We start from the raw sequence: 21,109 nt of genomic DNA, 5'->3' as shown, positions 1-21,109 counted from the left end.
ACTAAGGTGGACTCAGACCGAGCTGGACGCCCTGGATCGGAGGGTCCGTCTACTACTCGCCACACACCGTATGCTACACCCACGCTCGTCAGTTATGAGATTGTACATCTCACGGAAGTGTGGAGGTCGAGGCTTCCTTAACGCCAAAGATCTCCACAACCGCGAGGTGTGCAATCTCAGAAATTATTTCCTTAACAACGAGTGTGGGATGCATCGTGATGTGGTGGCAGTGGACAGGCACTTCACGCCGCTCTCCTTGGCAAACGAGAACTGGCACAAACCTGTGGTACAAAGTGCTGCGGGCCGCAAGGCGGTATGGGAGAGTAAGGTGCTACACGGGCGGTTCTACAAGGCCCTCACGGGACCCGATGTAGACCTGCTCGCGTCGGTGAACTGGTTACGATTCGGGGACCTCTTCGGAGAAACCGAGGGTTTTGCCTGTGCAATTGCGGACGAAGTTATGATGACGAACAACTATCGGAAATATATCCTGAAGGACGGTACGGTCGACATTTGTCGGGCATGCCGCCGTCCCGGAGAGTCACTCAGGCATATCATTTCCGGTTGTTCTCATCTTGCTAACGGCGAGTACTTGCACAGACATAATCTCGTAGCCAGGATTATTCACCAGCAGCTTGCTCTTCTATACGGCCTTGTGGACTGCGAAGTACCGTACTACAAGTATTTACCTGTGCCAGTTCTCGAGAATGGTCGTGCCACGCTCTATTGGGATCGATCTATCATCACTGACAGGACTATTGTAGCCAATAAGCCTGACATTGTGATAATAGATCGATCGCAGCGCCGGGCCGTGCTCGTCGACATCACCATCCCCCATGATGAGAATCTCGTGAAAGCCGAGAAGGACAAGTCCAGTAAGTACCTAGACTTGGCTCACGAGATAACCGCCATGTGGGATGTTGATTCGACGATCATTGTCCCGATAGTCGTTTCAGCGAACGGTCTCATAGCGAAGAGTCTCGACCAACACCTTGAGAGACTCTCGCTAGGTGGTTGGATCAAGGGTCAGATGCAGAAGGCGGTTATCTTGGACACGGCGCGGATAGTCCGCCGGTTCCTCTCTCTGCGGCCCTGACCACCGGCAGCTTGGGCCTTGCCCCGCTGCCGGCGGTACCCTAGGTTAGGTTTTTTATAATGTGTTTATATATTTTTTGTAATGTTTTATAAGTGTTTTTGTATTTTACTTTTATATCCATATTATAAAAACCTAGCCTAAGATGAAAGATAAATAAAGAGAATAAAAAGTAAAAGCTAGACCAAATTGCCTGGCAAGCCACATTAGGGCTCACGCTGGACAACGTCCATTAGAGCCGCTATCATCGAAAACGATATATATACGTAGTATACTAGGTATATATACGTAGTCTGTTCGAAAAGAAAAGAGTTGTGGAACGTATTGGGCCCCATACATTCCACGACTCTTCTCTTTCCGAATAGACTCTAAAAGCTTATCCATATTATACAAACGTGTCTAGTTATACCTAAAGGTACAGTCGAGTAAAGTTGGCGCTCCCAACTAGTATTCCGCTTCCAATCATAAGTTGCGAAGAAAGAAATTACTATGCATGCCGTGCATTAATTTATTACCTTTACTTTTGCAATGCATCCGATGTATTTACTTCATGGCTCCTCTACACTATTGGCCATGATGAGCAATTGCAGGTGATCCCGATCGTGTGGAGGGCTTAATCGGCGATGATGGAGCGTAATCGCCATTAGTCTTAGAATAACAGACCTCTATTTTAAGCTTAATAGCATCGTTTGTAGACGTTTCTGCTTGTAAAAAAATATTTTAGAATGAGTAGCACATCGTAACTGGTGAATTTCCAATTAGACTCGGTGGCCGTTTAAGAAGTGTAACGCTCTTACGGTAGAGGTCGTTAGGGTCCCCTAGACCCATAATTAGTGCGAAGATTTGCTGACTATGGATGAGGTCTTGGTGGCTCAGTTGGCAGGGCGCTGACGTATCGATCCAGAGGCAGTGAGTTTGTTGTTTCATCCGCTACTATTGGTACTGACCACAGTTAATTAGAATGGCGATCGCGCGCAGCGCAGTTAATAGTATCGGAACCGGTGTCGCCGCTCGGGCCCCTCCACTTACGCTTACCGGTGAAATGATATGCGTCCTTTAGACAGTGTCTTATACATAATTCATAAACCAGGACAGTTGCCACCACTTAATAGCTCATTAAAGAAAAACAAAATACAGGATAACTAAACTTAAAGATTAACAACGAGGGTCGAATTTGGACAGGGGCTAAATTAATGAAGATAAAACTATTTTTATACATTACATTTGCAATTAAGTGTAAAGTTACAGTGTCTTTAATTCGTTTGTTTATTTAAAACCAAAAGTACTTGACGTTTAAATTTAGACAAGGAGTCATTAAATATATCAATTTTTGAGAAAATATCATTATTAAATCTGCAAGCTCTTATCAGAAAGGAGTTTGATTTGTATTTCTTTTTAGTAAAGGGAATACAAAATAATTTATCGCTACGCCGTGTGTTCAAGCGGGGAGTTTTAAAGCTAAGTCTACTTAACAAATAAGGGGAGTCAATTAAATTTCTTAATACTTTATACAAAAATATTTGATCTTTTAATGTGCGCCGGCTTTCAAGAGACACCAGTTTATTCAGGTTCATATTTAATTACATATAATGCGAACACAAATGCTGAACAAGACATCCATGAGTTCTACCACACACTATAGTTCGTTCGCGTTAAGAATGCAGTAAAATCATCATTGTCCGCCGGCCTAGCGAAGCTCGTAACTAATCAAATTGCCTTCAACTGGTAAGTGTCAATGTGAACTTGACTTTCAAATCAGGAAGGATTTGATTGGTTACGGGCGTGGCTAGGCCGGAGGACAGTAATGATTTTACTGCATTCTTAATAATTATTTAAGTGAGGCTCCCATACAACAAACGTGATTTTTTGACGTTTTTTGCGTAATGGTCGGAACCCTTCGTGCCCGACTCACTCGCACTTGGCCGGTTTTTTACTGCGTGCATCTCTTAGGGCGGGATTCCACCAGTGTGCGGCACTGTACGGCACAAGTATTTTTCTATTGTATTCAGTACATAAAAGGATATTTGCTTGTGCCGCACAGTGCCGCACACTGGTAGAAACCCGTCTTTAGGCATCACACATTTAACGACGCAACGAAACAAACATAATTAAAATCGGCTATTTTATCGTTAGTTCGTGCGTACGGCGTTTGTATTTACTTACCTGTTGTGGGCTCTGGAGAGGGGTCAAATAAGAAACAATATTAACTTAATATTTATAGTATAAATGCTTGAAACGCCGCATCTAAACTACACGAGCTAATCTAAACCGTAGACACCTTTGTCCGTATTCAGACCAGCCACAATGTGCGATGAATCACTGCCTTCGATGTGTTTAAGTAGACGACCCGATTGTAAATGTGCCATTTTCAACCATAAGGGTACTTATTGTCGCTTGTCAGTAAGGCGCTATTTCCATATAGCTTCAATTAGATATCAACCTTATCAACAAGCGACAATGTGGTACCTTTTGGTTAAAAACGTCACAAATCTTAAGAGTCGCACGACTCTAGCCGCTGCCATATTTTAAAAGAACACGAAAGAAGTTTGACACGAACATTCAAGCAACATACATATGTCTGGTACTAGTTTTCGTTTCTACAAATTGTAAGTCATACAAAGACATTGGAGCCAGTAGAAATTGTACATACAACATTTCAGCTTGCTCTATTTTCTTTTCGAATTAAAATAAACTACTAAGGGGCAAGAGAAACACTTGCAGGGAAAATAAACAGTAAGATACTTAAAGATATTATAAACTATAATACTAAAATAAAACTAATGCATAAATACAATTATCTTATGTGATAAATTAGAACTACTGGACGGATTTTCATGCGGTTTTCACTTATCAAATTCTTGAGGAATGTTCAGGTATATAATTTGTTAAGGTTTTGTATAACCCTTGCGAAGCCGGGGCGGGCTGCTACTCGTACTTCGCTAGTACGTAAACTAAATTCCATTTAAAAACTTAGCTATTTATTTCTACTAGAAACCTATTATCCCGCAATTACCGGTAAACTTAAATTTTTAGGGTAACATTGATTATCGATTTTTAAATGAATCTCTAAACGACGATAAACCAAGACGCAGAAATGAATTAACCCGTAAACCATTTGACATTCCTTCCTATAGTCATTCGATTTCGAACCGTAATTCTTAATGTAGAGAGGCGTTTTTGTTTTAAGTATGATGGCAAGTATGTTGCCGCTATGGACTTAAGGGTTAAACCCTGTAATCTAGAAGCTTAATCGAGTAATCCAAGTCGGGCAGGAGTGTGGTCACCCGGATTGATTAGGGCTCATTGTGTCGCCCACAATCGTGATATACTCGTGATGCACTGATGTAAGCTATTGTGGGACGTGTACGAGTAAATTAAATACCAGTAATAACGCTACCGCTTAATACGATCTCATTTAATACGATTTCCCGCTACACTATTTTATCAATGTCCTTAAAGGGGCCCATTACAAGTCCACCGGACGATATCGGCCTGTCAGTTGTTCGGAACTGTCAAATTTTTGTTCTAACTGACAGGCTGATATCGTCCGGCGGACTGGTAACGGCTTTTTAAGATGCGTTTTTGCGTGATACCTTCACTCGATCCCGCCACCAAAAACCAATAAAGCAGTCAACAAGGGAAAACAACTTGTCATACATCTAAAGGCGCTCAACTCATATTGCCACAAATTGCATGTGAATTTAGATAATTGCCGGTTAAGATGGTGCAACGAATTCAATCGATCGATCAAATCGCAAGCAATTATTAGTGACGTCGTTGAAGGCTTAGTTAGATGATTCTCTAGTGTCTCTACCTTGAAAAATACCACTTTCCTTAGCCCATATAGGCCCAGAACTAGTTTTTGGTCTGAACTCTATTATGTTACGGGATCGCTCTCTTACAAATTTTGAATGAATAGGAGTGAGTTTTATGCAGTGGGTCGAAAACGACCCGATGGGCATATGTGGGTGACCCTTAAAACTGAAAAGAAGTAAGATTTCCTCAGAGTCAGATAAAGGCTAAGCAGCGCAGGTACCAGAGCGCCATAAATTGAGAACATCTTCCCGCGGACCAATTAGTGCAAGATGTTGCCTCGCGGCTCGTACTAGGACGGCGCATGAGAAAAAGAACCAGTCATAAGTATGAATTTAAAAATAATATTAATTTAAAAACTACAGGCAAGAATTATAACATCGACGCCTACCTGAAACACACATTGACATAAAAATCATTGTATACTAAGTTTGAAAGAAATCCGCTTCTAAGTCAAACTCAAACAACCTCATGTCAAACACCTTAAGCCTATTATTTGACAAATACCCTTGGAATGAACTTTAAACAGAGTGGAAAGAAGTAAGGAAAGAAAAGCAACGCAAATACCAGAGCGCCATAGATTGAGAACATCTTCCCGCGAACCAATTAGTGCAACATGTTGCCTCGTGGCTCGCGCTTGGACGGCAAATGCAAGAAGGAACGAGTAATAAATATAAATTAATGATGTATCTAAAATCATTCCTGACATCCAAACCTTTAAAGAAAACCGCAACTAAATCGGTAAATTCGGTTTGGCGCTAAATAGGAATTCTTTTGTGCACCCAAACTGAAAGAGTATTATACCGTCACCGTTATATTGTGGGTAACAAGACTTTACATACTAAGAGCTAGACTCGGAAAATGATACATAGTAATGAGAACAATGTTTATAGTGGTATGATGATAAAATGAATGTTTCGCAGCTTTCAGTAAGTTATTTATATTATGAAATAAAACTATGAAAATGGATTATTAGTAGTAATCATTTAATCCAGATAACATTGATCCATAATTAAAACATACAAAACATTTGCAATAAAAATAAAAATAAAATTATATAGCGTATATTGAATTTATAATACATCCCGACGTTTCGAACCCTTTACAGCGTTCGTGGTCCGCGTGGTCAGCGTCCGTTTTTCATAGTTTTATTTCATGAGTAACTATCGCGGTAACCGAAGACGATATTATATTTATATTCCGCTTAAGTCTACTTAATAAATTTCTTGGTTCCAGTCATGTATAACGTCGTCCCGCCTTTTGCAGTCGCGGCAGACTCAGTTTTTAACGAAACTCGTGAAAGCGTTAATTACTTTCACGGCAATTAATATGATCTATTTTGTGTTCTTAGAAACTATGGTCGACTGTCAGTTATAGGGTATTTGACTACTATTCAAATCAGTTTCTTTTTCGAACTGTCAAAACGATTTTGCTGCTATGGAATTTGTATATTATGAAACACTAGCATGTGACGTCATAATCAAATTACCTACTATTTATATATTATACGGGTTTTTAAATAGAAATTGTGTCTATTAATAACTGCTGTCAACGTTTCTTCATTAATCAGCTGGTGCTTTATTTCATACATTATGTAAAATAATTTATTTTAAATACAGTCAAATACCCTATTGAATAGCTCTGATATTTCTGGAAGCAACTTTTAATGGTAATTGTTAAGAGGGCGGTAATGCAAAATTGTAGTTTTTATTTTGAATTTTAATATGGTTTAATCATGGGCCGCCGCTATGAAGCTTGACAGTTAGTCACGTTTTTTAGTGTTCCGTACAAAACTTTGTTCACGGAACACTTATTTCATTTGTAGTCTGCCTCTTTCGCACTCATGCAATTTTTATATACTAATAGCTTCCCTTTAGCACCATTGTGTTATTATTACTATAAAGAAGCCATACTACTTAAACAATAAAATTGTCGCAATCGCAACCTGTACCACTCGAGCAAAATGCGTAAGCGTCGTAGAACTCATGGCGCTTACGCGTTCAGATCGCGAGATTCCCGCTCCGCTTCTATGGTTTGTTGTCAAAACGACAGCAACTCATGGCGCAAAATACTGGTTCTCTGTGCCGCTTTGATACGTTAGTTTAGACTTAGAGGAACGTGTCTGGGTGAGTAAAAGGTACCGTTGACGGGTAGAATTAGACTGATTTATTAAATCATAATCAAGTGTTTTATACATCTCTAATCTACGGCGGTACAGACATTATCTTAACCGCATCAGCGCGTGCTCTAACCTATACTAAGTTATCGACGCGCCGATAATATTTTGCTGACCGCCATAGTTAGTAATAGTTCAATGTTTAGCACACTTCAATAATCATTATAGTATTTTTCAAACAGGAAGGGTACGCTGATAGATGACATCTCAATACAATTTTGCGAGATTAGAGTTTTTAGGTTATAAATTTTATGGAGACGACATCTATCAGCGTAGTACCTTTCTGTTTGAAAAATACTATAAGCGCCACTTGGACGATTCCACTAACCCGGAGTAAATCGGTTAAACCTGGAGTTACCATGGTTACCAGTACAATATGACACTGGGTTAACGCGTTTACTGGTAACCATGGTAACTCCAGGTTTAACCGATTAACCCCGGGTTAGTGTGATGGTGCAAGTGGCGCTAAGCGTCATTCTAGACTGGTCGTGACGGCCCGTCTGTAACAGACATTGTGTTAATTGTTATGCTATTGGAAGTCGTTTAAAAAGCCAAAAGTTGAATACACAATTTATTTCCCGCTATCAATACAGAACAACAATAACAACGGGATGCGGACCAACGAATTGTCATTTATAACTTCCTATCCGTTGGAAACAATGTTCGTGCAACAACAGGCTTGTTTGCCTATAGGTACATAGATAGACAACTAACTACTAAAATATTTATTTTATTTTATTTTAAACTTTATTGCACATAAGAAGTGTACAACAGGCGGACTTAATGCCATTATAGGCATTCTCTACAAGTCAACCATAGGGCTGAACAGAAAAGCGTCAAGGTGGGTGCAGTGAGAGAAAAAAACCAATAAAGAAACGTAACTTTTGAGCGAAGTAAAACTTCTACATGCATAATATAATAATATGCTTAATTATAACTTATGACTATATATAATTAAATATATGAATAAGCAAGGATAAATACATATACATACAATTGCACGTGCGTTAAGGGTTACCTAACGACTAATACCTACTATGCCTGCCTTAGCAGGTGAAAATATGTACACGATTTTAGTAATTAATTTCCCTTTGTTTGACATAATTATTAAAAGTCATAATGTAATGATTGTCAGATTATCATTAGTCATAGTTACTTTTCAAGATTTTCGTAAGGTTAGGTTAACCTAATATAGATAGGTTTGTTTTATGGCAACCCTGAAAAGTTACGTGTTTCTGAAAAAAAAAAACAAATTATGACTAAAGAAAATGTGGACAAACAATACATTACGACTTAAAACTTTATGGGAAACAATAGAGACCCTATATATTGAAAACGGGTCACTCACGTATTTTAAGTCAAAGAACGCTCGACATATTTCAACTCCGTACCGAGGAGTGTCGTCAAAAGCTTTTAAATTTTTTTTAAATTTTATTTTTTTCTGAAATAGGAGGCAAACGAGCAGACGGATCACCTGATGGTAAGCGATTACCGCCGCCCATGGACACCCGCAACACCAGATGGGTTGTAAGTGCGTTGCCGGCCTTTAAGATGGGAATACGCTCTTTTCTTGAAGGTTTTAATATAGGTATTCCTTAAGGTGAAGTAGGTCCCTTTTTTAGGAAATCAGATTTCCCCTTAATGTCGTCTTAAAAAACATCTTGTATGCTGGACATTAAAGCAATCGTATGTCAAAGGCGTCCTCAGAAAGTGACCTACACCGAAAATGACTTCCTCATAAAGGGCCCACTGACGAAATCGGCCTGTCAGTGACATGTATTAAATTATATTACTTATAAAACTATACCGTAGCCACTATTAGCAACGATCGCTGATTGGCATGCCAAGTCAGAATTCCAGCCGAATTCGCGGAATACCAGCGATGCCCTGGATGCCTGTGCGTCCGCCATCTTCGAATATTTGTGACGTAGCGCTTATTTGTGGCTGTGGTAGCTGCGAACGGCTGGGATTCTGCTTGGTGTAAATATTTGATTACGTCATTAATATACGAGGTTAATTAGGGTGAACGGAAACATACATTTATAATTAGGTAATACAGATTCATTCATACTAAGAAGAAGATAAGAGTGTATGGATGTATTTAATTGATTTGAAAAATGTTCGTTCCTATAGAACCTACTTTTTGGAAATTGGTTAAAAATGAAACCTATTTCAGCCCGGCTGTAATGTTAAGATGGTTCGTTTGATATCTCGAGCTTAGTAGTTTTGAGCTAAAGTCACGAACACACATAAAATTATAACTTAATAAACAACCCTTACCGACGTAGGCACAGCTGCAGAGAGGTGACCCCCCTGCAAACAAATTTCTATGTATTAAATCTCTCTCTGCACATAAGGTGGTTGGTGGTGGTGGTGGTGGCTGGTTTAACCCATTGGTTGACTGGTAGAGAATGCCTTAAGGCATTAAGTTCGCCTTTTGTACCTTCATGTATTGTGCAATAAAGCTTAAATAAATAAATAAGGATAAAAATAAGAATTTATTTCTGTGTAATTCGTACCAGACCAGTGCCCTGTTTATCAAAAACTTCTAGCTTGTAATACAAGTGGAAGTCCCTTTCTAACAAAAGCTGTCAAAAAGTAAGTTCCGCTTGTATTACAAGCTACAAGCTTTGATAAACAGGGCACTGAAATACCTATAGATCAGATTTAGTATAGGTACATGCTGCGTGATGACGATTTTATTGCCATAATAAATAACGCTTGTAAGAACATACCTCACTTTCGAGTTAGGTCACGGTCTGAAGACGTCACTTTCGAGGTATAAAGGGGCCCACTGACTGTCAGTCCGCCGGACGATATCGGCCTGTCAGTTACAATTTTGACAGCTCCGAACAACTGACAGGCCGATATCGTCCGGCGGACTGGTAGTCAGTGGGCCTCTTTAGACGTCACCCCTTATAAAACTATAAATATGACTTCAAGTGTCGTGTGAAGGCAGCCTCTCAGTTGTCACGTGCCTCAAAAGGGGTATATTTTTATGGAATACGTAATTTTGTTTGACTTCATACGCGATGTCCATATTTGCCGAAGACTCCACGTCCTACATGCAAAGAGCTGGGCATGTGTCCATAATTGTCCGATGCCGTCACGATATTTTATAGTAGTCAGATTCAGATTCAGTAAATTGGCTACAAGTATAATTTAGTCAAGTTTTTCGAAGTCTTGTATAGTTTTCGAGATGTCCTATGTTGGAAGTTTTGGGGCTCTTTTATCTTTCTTCTTTAATTTTATTTTTCTTCTTTCTTTTCGTGTTTATCTTGATATCTATTCTACATCAGTGAAGCTACTAGGCCGTGGTTGGTACCGTTTTTAGGGTTCTGTACCCAAAGGGTAAAACGGGACCCTATTACTGAGACTCCGCTGTCCGTCAGGCTGTATCTCATGAACCGTGATAGCTAAACAGTTGAAATTTTCACAGATGATGTATTTCTGTTGCCGCTACAACAACAAATACTAAAAAATACGGAATCCTCGGTGGGCGAGTCCGAATCGCACTTGTCCGGTTTTTTTTGTATAAATCGGGAGTTCCAAATGTATTTATGTGGTTGGAGAGCCGGCAGTAAAGTTTCGAACCAACGTGATACCGCGATGAGATGCACAATGGTTTCCCATAAAACTGATGCTAAGTCCGAATTTGATAGTCTGCCACGGCGGAACTAGCCGAAAGTACAAAAAAAATAGCCACTTCCGGTGCGAAAAAGGGGGGGTCATTTAACCCATCTGATACTGCAATAAAAGCTATGGCATCAGTTAGAAATTTACTGGTAGATACAGAAAAGCGAAATCTGCCAGTATGATTCCTGCCGGAAGTGCTTGGCATACGCTCTCAAAGGTGACCATCAGGACCCCTAAATTAACCCATCTGATACCAGCATGAAACCAATTCCAGTCGGTAGATATGAACCTTCTCTTCAGGAATATATAAGTCTGCCAGGGCGCTTTCAGCCGAAACACCTTGACATACGAGATTATGTGGCGCAACATCCGTGGTACCCGTATAACCCGTATTTTGGAATTGTACATATTACGGACATTTCAAATACTGCAGGCTTATTAATTTATTACTCTATGCTTATATTTGTATATTATTACGTTATTAATAACACATATTTATAATAAATTAAGTTAAAATAAATTAAATAATGTGATTAATATGATTAATAGTCATTGAATTAGCTATATGAATCGTTTGTCTTTGTCTGTCATTTTGACTTATGTATTTGTAAGAAAAGGATAAAACATAATTTAACTAATTCAGGCTCGTAAAGTTTTACGAATAAGGGGGTATTAGTATTCATAGCTAAATCAGGCTTGTAATGCGACATAAAATGATTTTTGGTGGTTTCTTTTACGCTTGAGGCGTTTTTTCACCTATTTGGTGTATCTAATCACTATCTTATGTAGGGGAGAGAGGGGCAAGACGAGTAAGACGGGGTAGCGGCTTTATATGGCGACACGACTGACCAACCATCAGAATCCCGTTAACGCATGACGATGCGTCGCCATCATAGCAATCAGTTCGCACAGTGACCGGCTAGACAAATGGTGTCGTTAATTATTTATTTGCAAAAAAACTGGTTTTGCCATATTCCTTGTTATTTTTAGGGTTCCGTACCCAAAGGGTAAAAACGGGACCCTATAACTAAGACTCCGCTTTCTGTCTGTCTGTCTGTCTGTCCGTCTGTCACCAGGCTGTATCTCATCAACCGTGATAGCTAGACAGATGAAATTTTCACAGATTATGTATTTCTGTTGCCGTTATAACAAACTATAACTAATTGTTTATAACACCTGTATTCATTACCTGTAATGCACAATTGATGAATAAATGATTCTAAAAACATTATAAAATAAATATTTAAGTGGGGTTCCCATACAACAAACGTGACTTTTTTGCCATTTTTTGCGTAATGGTATTATGGTACGGAACCTTACGTGCGCGAGTCCGACTCGCACTTGGCCGGTTTTTGTGTTTTATGTGGTTTGCGTTTGTTTTCTTATTATCACCAGCACATATATACTGTTAATTTATTCCTATGGCCCAGCAATCACGCCAACAGCTAAGGACTTGTTTGGTTTCAAGTACGGTTTATTTTACAAAAAACTTTCGAATTTCATTAGGCAAATGGGGCAAGATGGGGTACATCTTGACGGCCGTAGTTTTAAAGTGATAAACTGATGAAGAATTGCGGATTTGAATTTATTTATTCTTCAACATCAACATCAACATCAACATCAAACATTTATTCAGCAAATAGGCCACAGGGGCACATTTACATGTCAATTTTTACAAACAATAAAATTAACCCAACAAACAATAAAATTAACAAGGGAAGATGGGGTACATGTTAGCTGTAAACACATTTTCTGTCTCTCAGACGACTTAAGAAATAAAAGTAAAACAGTTCGTGAGAAGTTATCAGACGATGGACCCAAAAGCCAAAAATTTAAGTTTTGTTTAGGCCCTAAATATAATATTTATATGAATCATTCTTATCTTGTCCCGTAGGGGTTCCCCATCTTACCATACTTGGGGGGCAAGATGGAGAGAAGGCACTTTTGGCCATTTTAATTTATTTTTAATTTTATTATCTAACTAGAGAGTTCCTAGTAAGTGTTGATTATGAAAGACTGATTACCAAAGATAAAAATAAAAATAACAAAAACTTAAAAAAAATAGCATTTTCAGTTTTATTAGACTTGAAACATTAAGTATCCCGTCATGCCCACCTCTCCCCTACATTTCTTGACGTTGACGCAAAACTGACGTAGTTTAACATTCAGGGTGTTGTTTTATAACACTACAAATTGAGATAACTAAGGTCTGTTTTTTTATTCCGTAGACTAAAATGACGTTTCATATGTAAGACATGACATTTCTTAGTACCACATGAAATGTCATTTTAGTCTACGGATTACGGAATAAAAAACAGAATATAATCTATTGGAGTCTTAGTAATAGGGTCCCGTTTTTACCCTTTGGGTACGGAACCCTAAGAATGATTTAAAATGTTCATATTTGGATTATTGGTAAAAATCGTCCTTGACGTTGAAAATCCTGTCTTTTTACACCCGTTTACAATAAGTATGTAATAATAATAATTTTGTTCATTTTGGTAAATAAAGGATATTGTAATTTGAAATTATTGTATTATTTATATATAAGGTGCTAACAAATTAGCTACAGAGATGGTTGGTACTTTACACTAGAACAATTAACTTTTAATAGAAATTAAGAAAGTTTCTCATAATTTTTGTTTTATTTACCGAACAAAATAAATAAACTATAATTCTATCTAAAAAAATAATCATCATGTATTTAACTGCTTGTTTGTCTTAAATGTCATTGTCGACGTGTCATTTGATTTATCAGCGTGAAGTGGCCAGTTAAGTTTTATATTTAAAAGAGGTTTTAGAATCTGTTCAATGAGGTCTCATTTAATTATCTCATTAACAGTTTTTTTTACAAAGCAAATTTGTTTTCCAATTTTCTCAAAATAATATCATAAAACCTATAATGTTTCATACTTACATATACTTCAGGAGCCGATTACTATCAACTGTAAAGATATCGGTAGCTAATTTGTTAGCACCTTTATAAGGCAAACAAAGAAGTACAAAGCCGTGAGCAGGTATTAAATTAATGCCCAAATTATATTGTGTATATTAATAAATTTGAAATATATGTTATTAATGGCATAAAAATATACAAATATAAGCATTAGGTAATAAATCATAAGCCTGCAATAATTAAAATGTCTGTAATCTGTACAATTCCAAAATACGGGTTCCACGGATGTTGCTCACATAATCTCGTATGTCAAGGTGTTTCGGCTGAAAGCGCCCTGGCAGACTTATATATTCCTGAAGAGAAGGTTCATATCTACCGACTGGAATTGGTTTCATGCTGGTATCAGATGGGTTAATTTAGGGGTCCCGATGGTCACCTTTGAGAGCGTATGCCAAGCACTTCCGGCAGGAATCATACTGGCAGATTTCGCTTTCCTGTATCTACCAGTAAATTTCTAACTGATGCCATAGCTTTTATTGCAGTATCAGATGGGTTAAATGACCCCCCCTTTTTCGCACCGGAAGTGGCCATTTTTTTTGTACTTTCGGCTAGTTCCGCCGTGGCAGACTATCAAATTCGGACTTAGCATCAGTTTTATGGGAAACCATTGTGCATCTCATCGCGGTATCACGTTGGTTCGAAACTTTACTGCCGGCTCTTCTACCAATGGTATCACATTGACACCACCCCTCCGAAATAAGAACATATAAATTTTTAACAAATACCTTTTTTTTAAACCACTCTTCACGCTTAAACCGCTGACCCGATTTAGTTGAAAATAAATTTGGTACATAGATATTTTGAGTCCCGAGACAGGACATAAGATAGTTTTTATCTCAAAAATCATCCTTTAAATGGGGTGTGGTAGGAATTCAGCTTCTTCGCCAAAGCTGAATTCCTGAGGTTAAAACGTATAAGTTTAGGTTTAAAGTCATGTTTGGTATCATTTTCAACTAAATTAAACATGTAGACCATCCCAAATTTCATTTAAATCGATTCAGCGGTTATTGATTCCCCATACAAACTTCAACCCCAATTTTTACACCCTCAAAAGATGATTTTGGTTATAATAACTATCCTATATCCTGCCCCAGGACTCAAACTATCTCTATATCAAATTTCAACGAAACGGTTCAGCGGTTTAAGCGTAAAGAAGAGTAAAAAAAAGTATTTATTAAAATTTTGTTTTACTTCGGAATGGTGTCAATGTGATACCATATGTTTAGTTTTTAATACCATACTATTCGGAACGCATCCTTAAATTATTTTGTTATGCCACTTTTGTCATCTCTTTCATTCTCACCTTTTATCCTATATATATATCTCGATTGGGGCATGCGCATAACACAAGCAGAAGCCAAAATAAAAGGAACAAAATTTTGAATTTGATGGAAGAAGAAAGAAAATGTCAGAGCTCTGTGCGGTTGATTTGATTGTGTTGCGGTGAATTTTATTGTTTAAATACTTTAAATAAAGTTATTGGATGTGAAGTTACACGTTAAGCGGAGTTTAACTGGAGCAAACCGAAGAGAAGCGCCACGGGGGTGAGTGTAGCCATAAATGAATTCAGCACCCTCGATTTATACAAAAACGATACCAAACACGGCCTAGCAGCTTTACTGATATAGATATCAAGATAAAATTGAGAGCTCTATATAAACTTTCAAGAGCGGATATCTCAAAAACTATACAAGATATCGAAAAACTTGGCTAAATAAAACTTGTAACAAATTTAATTAACTTTCATTTTGTTTTGGCCATGTCGCTAAGACGCATGTTTTCCGAGATATAATCGAAAAACCGAAAAATGTGACCTTAAAACCCCCTCTCCCTCCCGGCTCAAGGGCTTCGGCCGGGGACTTTTGATATGTTCACCTCCTAACTAGTCCGAACAAAGTTACGATGTCCAGAATTGTGTTCCAAACATTTCCCTCTATAACTTTTTTGAGCATTCGTTGCCCAACCTAATTAGTCATTTAGGAATATGGAGAATGGCGACACGTCTGTAACATCAAGGTTTATAAAATTTAACTGTTTGTTAATAACCGTTAGATAAAGATATGGATGTATGCTTTTATACTCCATATGTAGCACAAAATGGATGAACGATCGTTGAGAAGAATAACTAAAGTTGTAATGTGTAGCAATAGGGGATATTACTGCAATGTTCTGCCACCAGAGTGCAGCACTAGCCTTTTTAGTTAACCATAGAGTAACTTATACATACTGTACATTTTGACAAGTTTTCAGAGATAATAAAATATGACATTGATGCATCAAGGTGGTTTGTTTACAGAGTTTACGCTATCTGCCTCTTTATCGCTCGAATATGCAAGAGTGACAGAGATGTTAGATAACGAAATTTCGATTTTCTTGTTTCGCGATAGACCCTCAGATTGTGGTAGTGACGCCCTCTACGCAGAGTTTCGCGTAATATTCCCTATTTGGAGAAATATTTCGTATTGCTTGACTATGTAGCCGCGCACCGCCTCTAACGAAACAGGTCTTAGCAAATAGAGGGAGACATCGATGGATAGGAAAAAAATGGGAGCTTTTCGGCGCACTGTCGCCTTTGACGCCAAAGTGCTCGCTGTTTGCCTTAGGCGTATGCTGGCCTTTACTTTGTTTATGAGTTAATTCTGCCTTATTTTTTATTTGTTTAACCCTTCAAAGTAGCAAGATGCTGAAGTGTCGAAAATATTATTGTAGAATGTAGAATTGTTAAAAAAAGCTTATAAACTTCATTATTTATTTCAGTTTATAAGTTTATAAAGTTAGACCAAGAAAAGTCTACAGCGATTTTAATAACACACGCAGTGCAGGTGTAATTTATACGTCATAATTTATAGAATATTATAGATAGTTTGACGTTTAAAATAACACGTGCACTGCGTATCTATGCTATCAAAATCGCTGCAGACTTTTCTTGGTCTAACTCTACTAGTTAATTATTACTTATACTACAAGAACCCGTATTTTTTTATTTTTTTTATAACCACTTTTGCACCTACTTGAACAGAACAAAGTGACGAGCGTCATTTAAACGTCACAGTAGTTTTCATGTTTTCGTAGAAATTGGACATTAATGATGACATTGTCACATTTGTTATTGCAAATATCATACAGTTATCTTGGTCCGACAGTAACAAAAAATCATTTTGTATCTAATTTGGCATCTACGTATGTAATGACACATTGACACTTTATGTCACCATCATATAAATTATTACAAAATAGGTATGGACGGTATAGAAAGGATGACAATCTCTTATGGCAGAACTATTGCAAAAGTGACCAGCTTTCAGCTGTAAATAATAGTTCCTAATTTCTCCGGTGGCGCTAGTTAGGCTCTGGGACATGAGTATAACATGAACCATATAAGGCAACAAATAACCCGACCAAATTACGTGGGTTGTTTTTGGTAGTATTTCGGTGTATGGTGGCGCCGCCTAATTACTGTTTTTTGATGGACACTTTTCGTACATAGAGATTTATCTCCTTTATACAGTCTCCATGAAAATAGGGAATATTACGCGAAACTCTGCGTAGGGGGCGCCACTACCACAATCTGAGAGTCTATAGCGAAACAAGAAAATCGAAATTTCGTTATCTAACATCCCTGTCACTTGCATATTTGAGCGATAAAGAGGCAGATAGCGAATTTTTTGGATTCGCGTTTCCCGGTAGGTCCTCTATAAACAAACCGCCTTGATGCATCAATGTCATATTTATTATCTCTGAAAACTTGTCAAAAACCTGTTAAAGGTTATGTATAAGGTACTCTATGGTTTACTAAAGAGGCTAGTGCTGCACTCTGGTGACAGAACATTGCAGTAATACCCCCTATTGTTTTCACATTATTCCTAGAATTAATCTCTCATTGTAATCACAACATATCACGGTAGTTACTAGGAAACCCGAGGAGAAATACCAAAGTCTTACGCATTTCGTTTGATTGTTACAAACTTATTTGTTTACAAGAATCGGTTGTGTGCAATCTCCAGACATCAGTCATACTTTGCAATCCATGTTAAGACACCGCAATGATCATTTCACAGTCAAGAAAAGTGGCAAAATTATTCTTTATACTTACTTTCTCTGGTTTAATTATGTATGTAATATTGGCGTTTTATTCTCTCCATAAAGCTCAATTATTTAATGCCAAAGAAAGAATACATCGGCAGAGTGTTTCCCAAAAGATCGATCAAAGCTTGAAGTACATATTACTGGAGACGAAAAATCCAGAGTTATCTTCATATACAGAAGGCCAAAAACTGTTTTTAGATTACCAATGCCCGCATTTCTTGTGTTATTTGACAACGAATAAGAATCTGCTAAGTGACAAACATGAGTTTGACGCTGTGATCATAAATGTGACTGATGTATCTAAAATGTCATTGCGTCCATCAAGACCAAAGAATCAACGATACATATTCTACGGCATGGAACCATCAGACCAAGTACGTGTCTGCAATCCATATGCTGATAACTTTTTCAACTACACATGGTCCTATAAACTGAACTCGGATATTGTAAGTCCGTTTTTTGTGGTGCGTGATATGAACGACTCTGCTGTCGCTCCTAGTCAGTATGCTGAATGGACAATGAGCTTGCCAAAAGCATCTTTAAAGCTGGAAGAAGTCATGAAGTTTAAGAATAAAAATAAAGCTGTTGCTATGCTCGTTAAAGGCTGTAAAGATAATGAAGGAAAAATCTTTGCTAGTAAATTAAGAGAGGCTTTGAAAGTGCATGCAGAAGAGTTGGATGTTTTTGGATGTAAAAGGAGCTATCCGCTGGCAGGCAGTGGTGCAGTTATTGCGAGGGAGTATTACTATGTTCTGGTGACTGCAGGGACGGCTCAGGACTATGTTACGGACAAAGTATTGAAAGCGTATTGGAACAATGCTGTGCCTATTATTAGGGCTAGAGCTGATCTTACCAAGTAAGTATTTCATCTTTTATCTTACCATCTAGTAGTTCTTGTCACACCAATGTGTTAGTTGTATACGAAGTATGTAAATAAAGGTAGGAGGTGCTATTTTGGAGTGTAGGAGGTGATATTGTGCAGGTGTTATTTTAAACTTCAAACTTCTATGAAATTATGACGTATAAGTAACACTGGCACTGCGTGTGCTGTCAAAATCTCTGCAAACTTTTCTTGGTCTAACTCTTTTTTATTTCCATATCCCCAGCTGCTTTTTAGCAAAACATTGTTCATGAAGCACTTATTGTATCTCTGCGGTAAATCGGTTATAGGCGTTTTCATTAGAAACCGTTTGACGTAAATAGCTTAAATTTTGTAACAGTTATAAATAGGAACTACTTTATTCATAGGTCTTAACGTGATTCTACTTCCTAAACATCATGTTTAAGTACAGTAAAAATGGAATAAATGTGCATGGCGACGTCCAGGTGACCCATAATATTTTTTTATGAAAACACAATTTTGCTTATGACGTGACTTTATTCGCAGTAATCGCAATGTGTCTGCATTCAGCAAGAACCAAATAATTTAATTAAAATTCAGTCTTTTTGCCGCAAGCGTACGACCCAATTCAATTTGCATCATAAAATATGTCATTAGCGTATGCAAGAATTGAGCACTAGTTTACAATGGGATGAAATCGCTTTTTAGTAATAATAATAATTATGACCTCTATGCACCACCAATCTTAATCTCATAATCATATTCTGTCCCTTTTTTACTAAGTTTTTTTAAACTCTTTATTTACTTACAAGATATACAGTGGTACTACGTAAACGAAATTAATAACTAGTTTAAATCTAAAATAGCCCCTTGAGGCATTGTACCAAGGATGCTGGCGGCATTTCCTCGCTGTAGGTATCGCAATGCTGATACGTTGTGCGAGGAAGCCGCCAGCTCTTCGGTCAGTTTAAAAAGTTGTGTAAAATATTATTTGTTTTACTGTACAACATATAGCTCGATATTGCAACTGTCAACATTTCATAGATATTTGGACATTGCATGATAGATTTCAGTGTATAAACATTTCGAATGAATGTTTACTTTTATTAGCTAACGATCAAAACGTTAGAAAAAACTTTACCGCAACTATTTTTTTTTGTAAAAAAATATAAACCGCTTACAAAGTTAGTAAAAATGCGTCATAAATATATTACATATGCTAACATGCACACATGGACTGCTAAATTCATAACCTTTTCTCTACTCGGTTAAAAGTACACTTTATAAGCCTTTATAAAGGTTAATCCCAACTTCACTTTTCAGGTTCCTCCCTCCAGGGTCCTACATCAACGCCCATCTCCATACCCCCGAGCAAATCGCCGCCATCGTCCACTACAGCATTAACAACCCGTCCGTTTACCGAAGCTTCTTCAAGTGGAGGAACTTCTACACATTCCACAAACGAGAGGAGTTTGACGGGATCTGCCAAATCTGCAGTCTTCTCAACGATAGGGCTTTGTTTTACTCTAATTCTAGCGCGCATTTGAGAGAGTGGTGGGAGTCCAGTAGCACAAGTAAAATTAAATGTACGTAATACTTTTTTAAACATTGACTTAATCTAGCTATTGTTAGTACATACAGGGTTATTTACTAAATTACAATGATAAAGTTTAGTGCAGCTCAGGGCTACGAGCAAAACATCGCGAATGAATATGGTAACATGAAATTGTACTGTTATTTGTAAATAAAATATTGATTCATACTTGAATATATCAGTTATTATGTTTCATTTTGTTCAATTATTGATACTGCTGGCTAACCGCTGTTACAAGAAAAAAATATTGCTAATAATTAAATGATGTAGTGGGTACCTTCAATTAAAATATTGTTATTATTCTAGGACCCACTTTTTAATACATTTTAATAATGCTCCAACTTTGACTTAAAATTAAGAGATGTACTTTTTTACCGAAAAATATTTTAAATATGAACGTACACATATTGCCCTTAAACTTATGTAGAAATCCTTTTCTTTATTAATGACCTTTTATCGTTTCAGTGACATTTTCTTGTCACGAAATTCCGGAAGAAAATAATCTTGACATTTAACTTAAATCGATGTGTTTATTTCTTTTATGGAAATATGAACCTTATTTGGAATAGGAAAAAGTTTACTTGTTCTGATTATTTGTAGAATGTATACGACGTTAAGAAATTAATCTATTGAAATATCATATCAACCCTACCCTAAAGAACATTGAAAACAATTGGCGCTATCATATTGTTTAGGGTAAAGGATTCAATCCACAAAATTATTAAAACTTGAGTTAAGTAAGTATAGGTACCGGAGACGAGTTTAAGGTGAATAATTTCATTCAGCAAAAATACTCTTAGATAGCACAATATTTGCCTACTTAATTTAATACACGTGGGATATTATGTGGATATTATCGTTTATCCTAAATAGGCTATACGTATGATAAGTTAAATTACTCGTTAAGAGAATTG

At 37.4% G+C, this 21,109-nt stretch overlaps 2 protein-coding genes across 2 annotated transcripts in view; both read left to right on the top strand.

Moving 5' to 3' along the window:
• The first annotated feature begins 216 nt into the window (after positions 1-216).
• LOC134747281 (uncharacterized) overlaps positions 217-21,109 on the top strand; it is a 183,297-nt gene continuing 162,404 nt past the window's right edge. The window contains exon 1 of the mRNA XM_063681902.1: positions 217-1,025. Coding sequence (XP_063537972.1) covers positions 461-1,025 — 565 coding nt within the window. The 5' untranslated portion in view covers positions 217-460. The remainder of the gene's footprint in view (positions 1,026-21,109) is intronic.
• Positions 17,964-20,195, top strand: LOC134747482 (alpha-(1,3)-fucosyltransferase C-like). The gene is made up of 2 exons (XM_063682102.1): positions 17,964-18,616; positions 19,925-20,195. Exons 1-2 carry the CDS (start codon positions 18,066-18,068, stop codon positions 20,193-20,195), a joined length of 822 nt encoding a protein of 273 aa, XP_063538172.1. The 5' UTR covers positions 17,964-18,065.

This window comes from Cydia strobilella, chromosome 14 (genome assembly GCF_947568885.1).
Source record: "Cydia strobilella chromosome 14, ilCydStro3.1, whole genome shotgun sequence".
NCBI lineage: Eukaryota > Metazoa > Arthropoda > Insecta > Lepidoptera > Tortricidae > Cydia > Cydia strobilella.
Note: the sequence above shows the minus strand (reverse complement) of the source record. Positions and strands in the feature narration are given on the sequence as shown.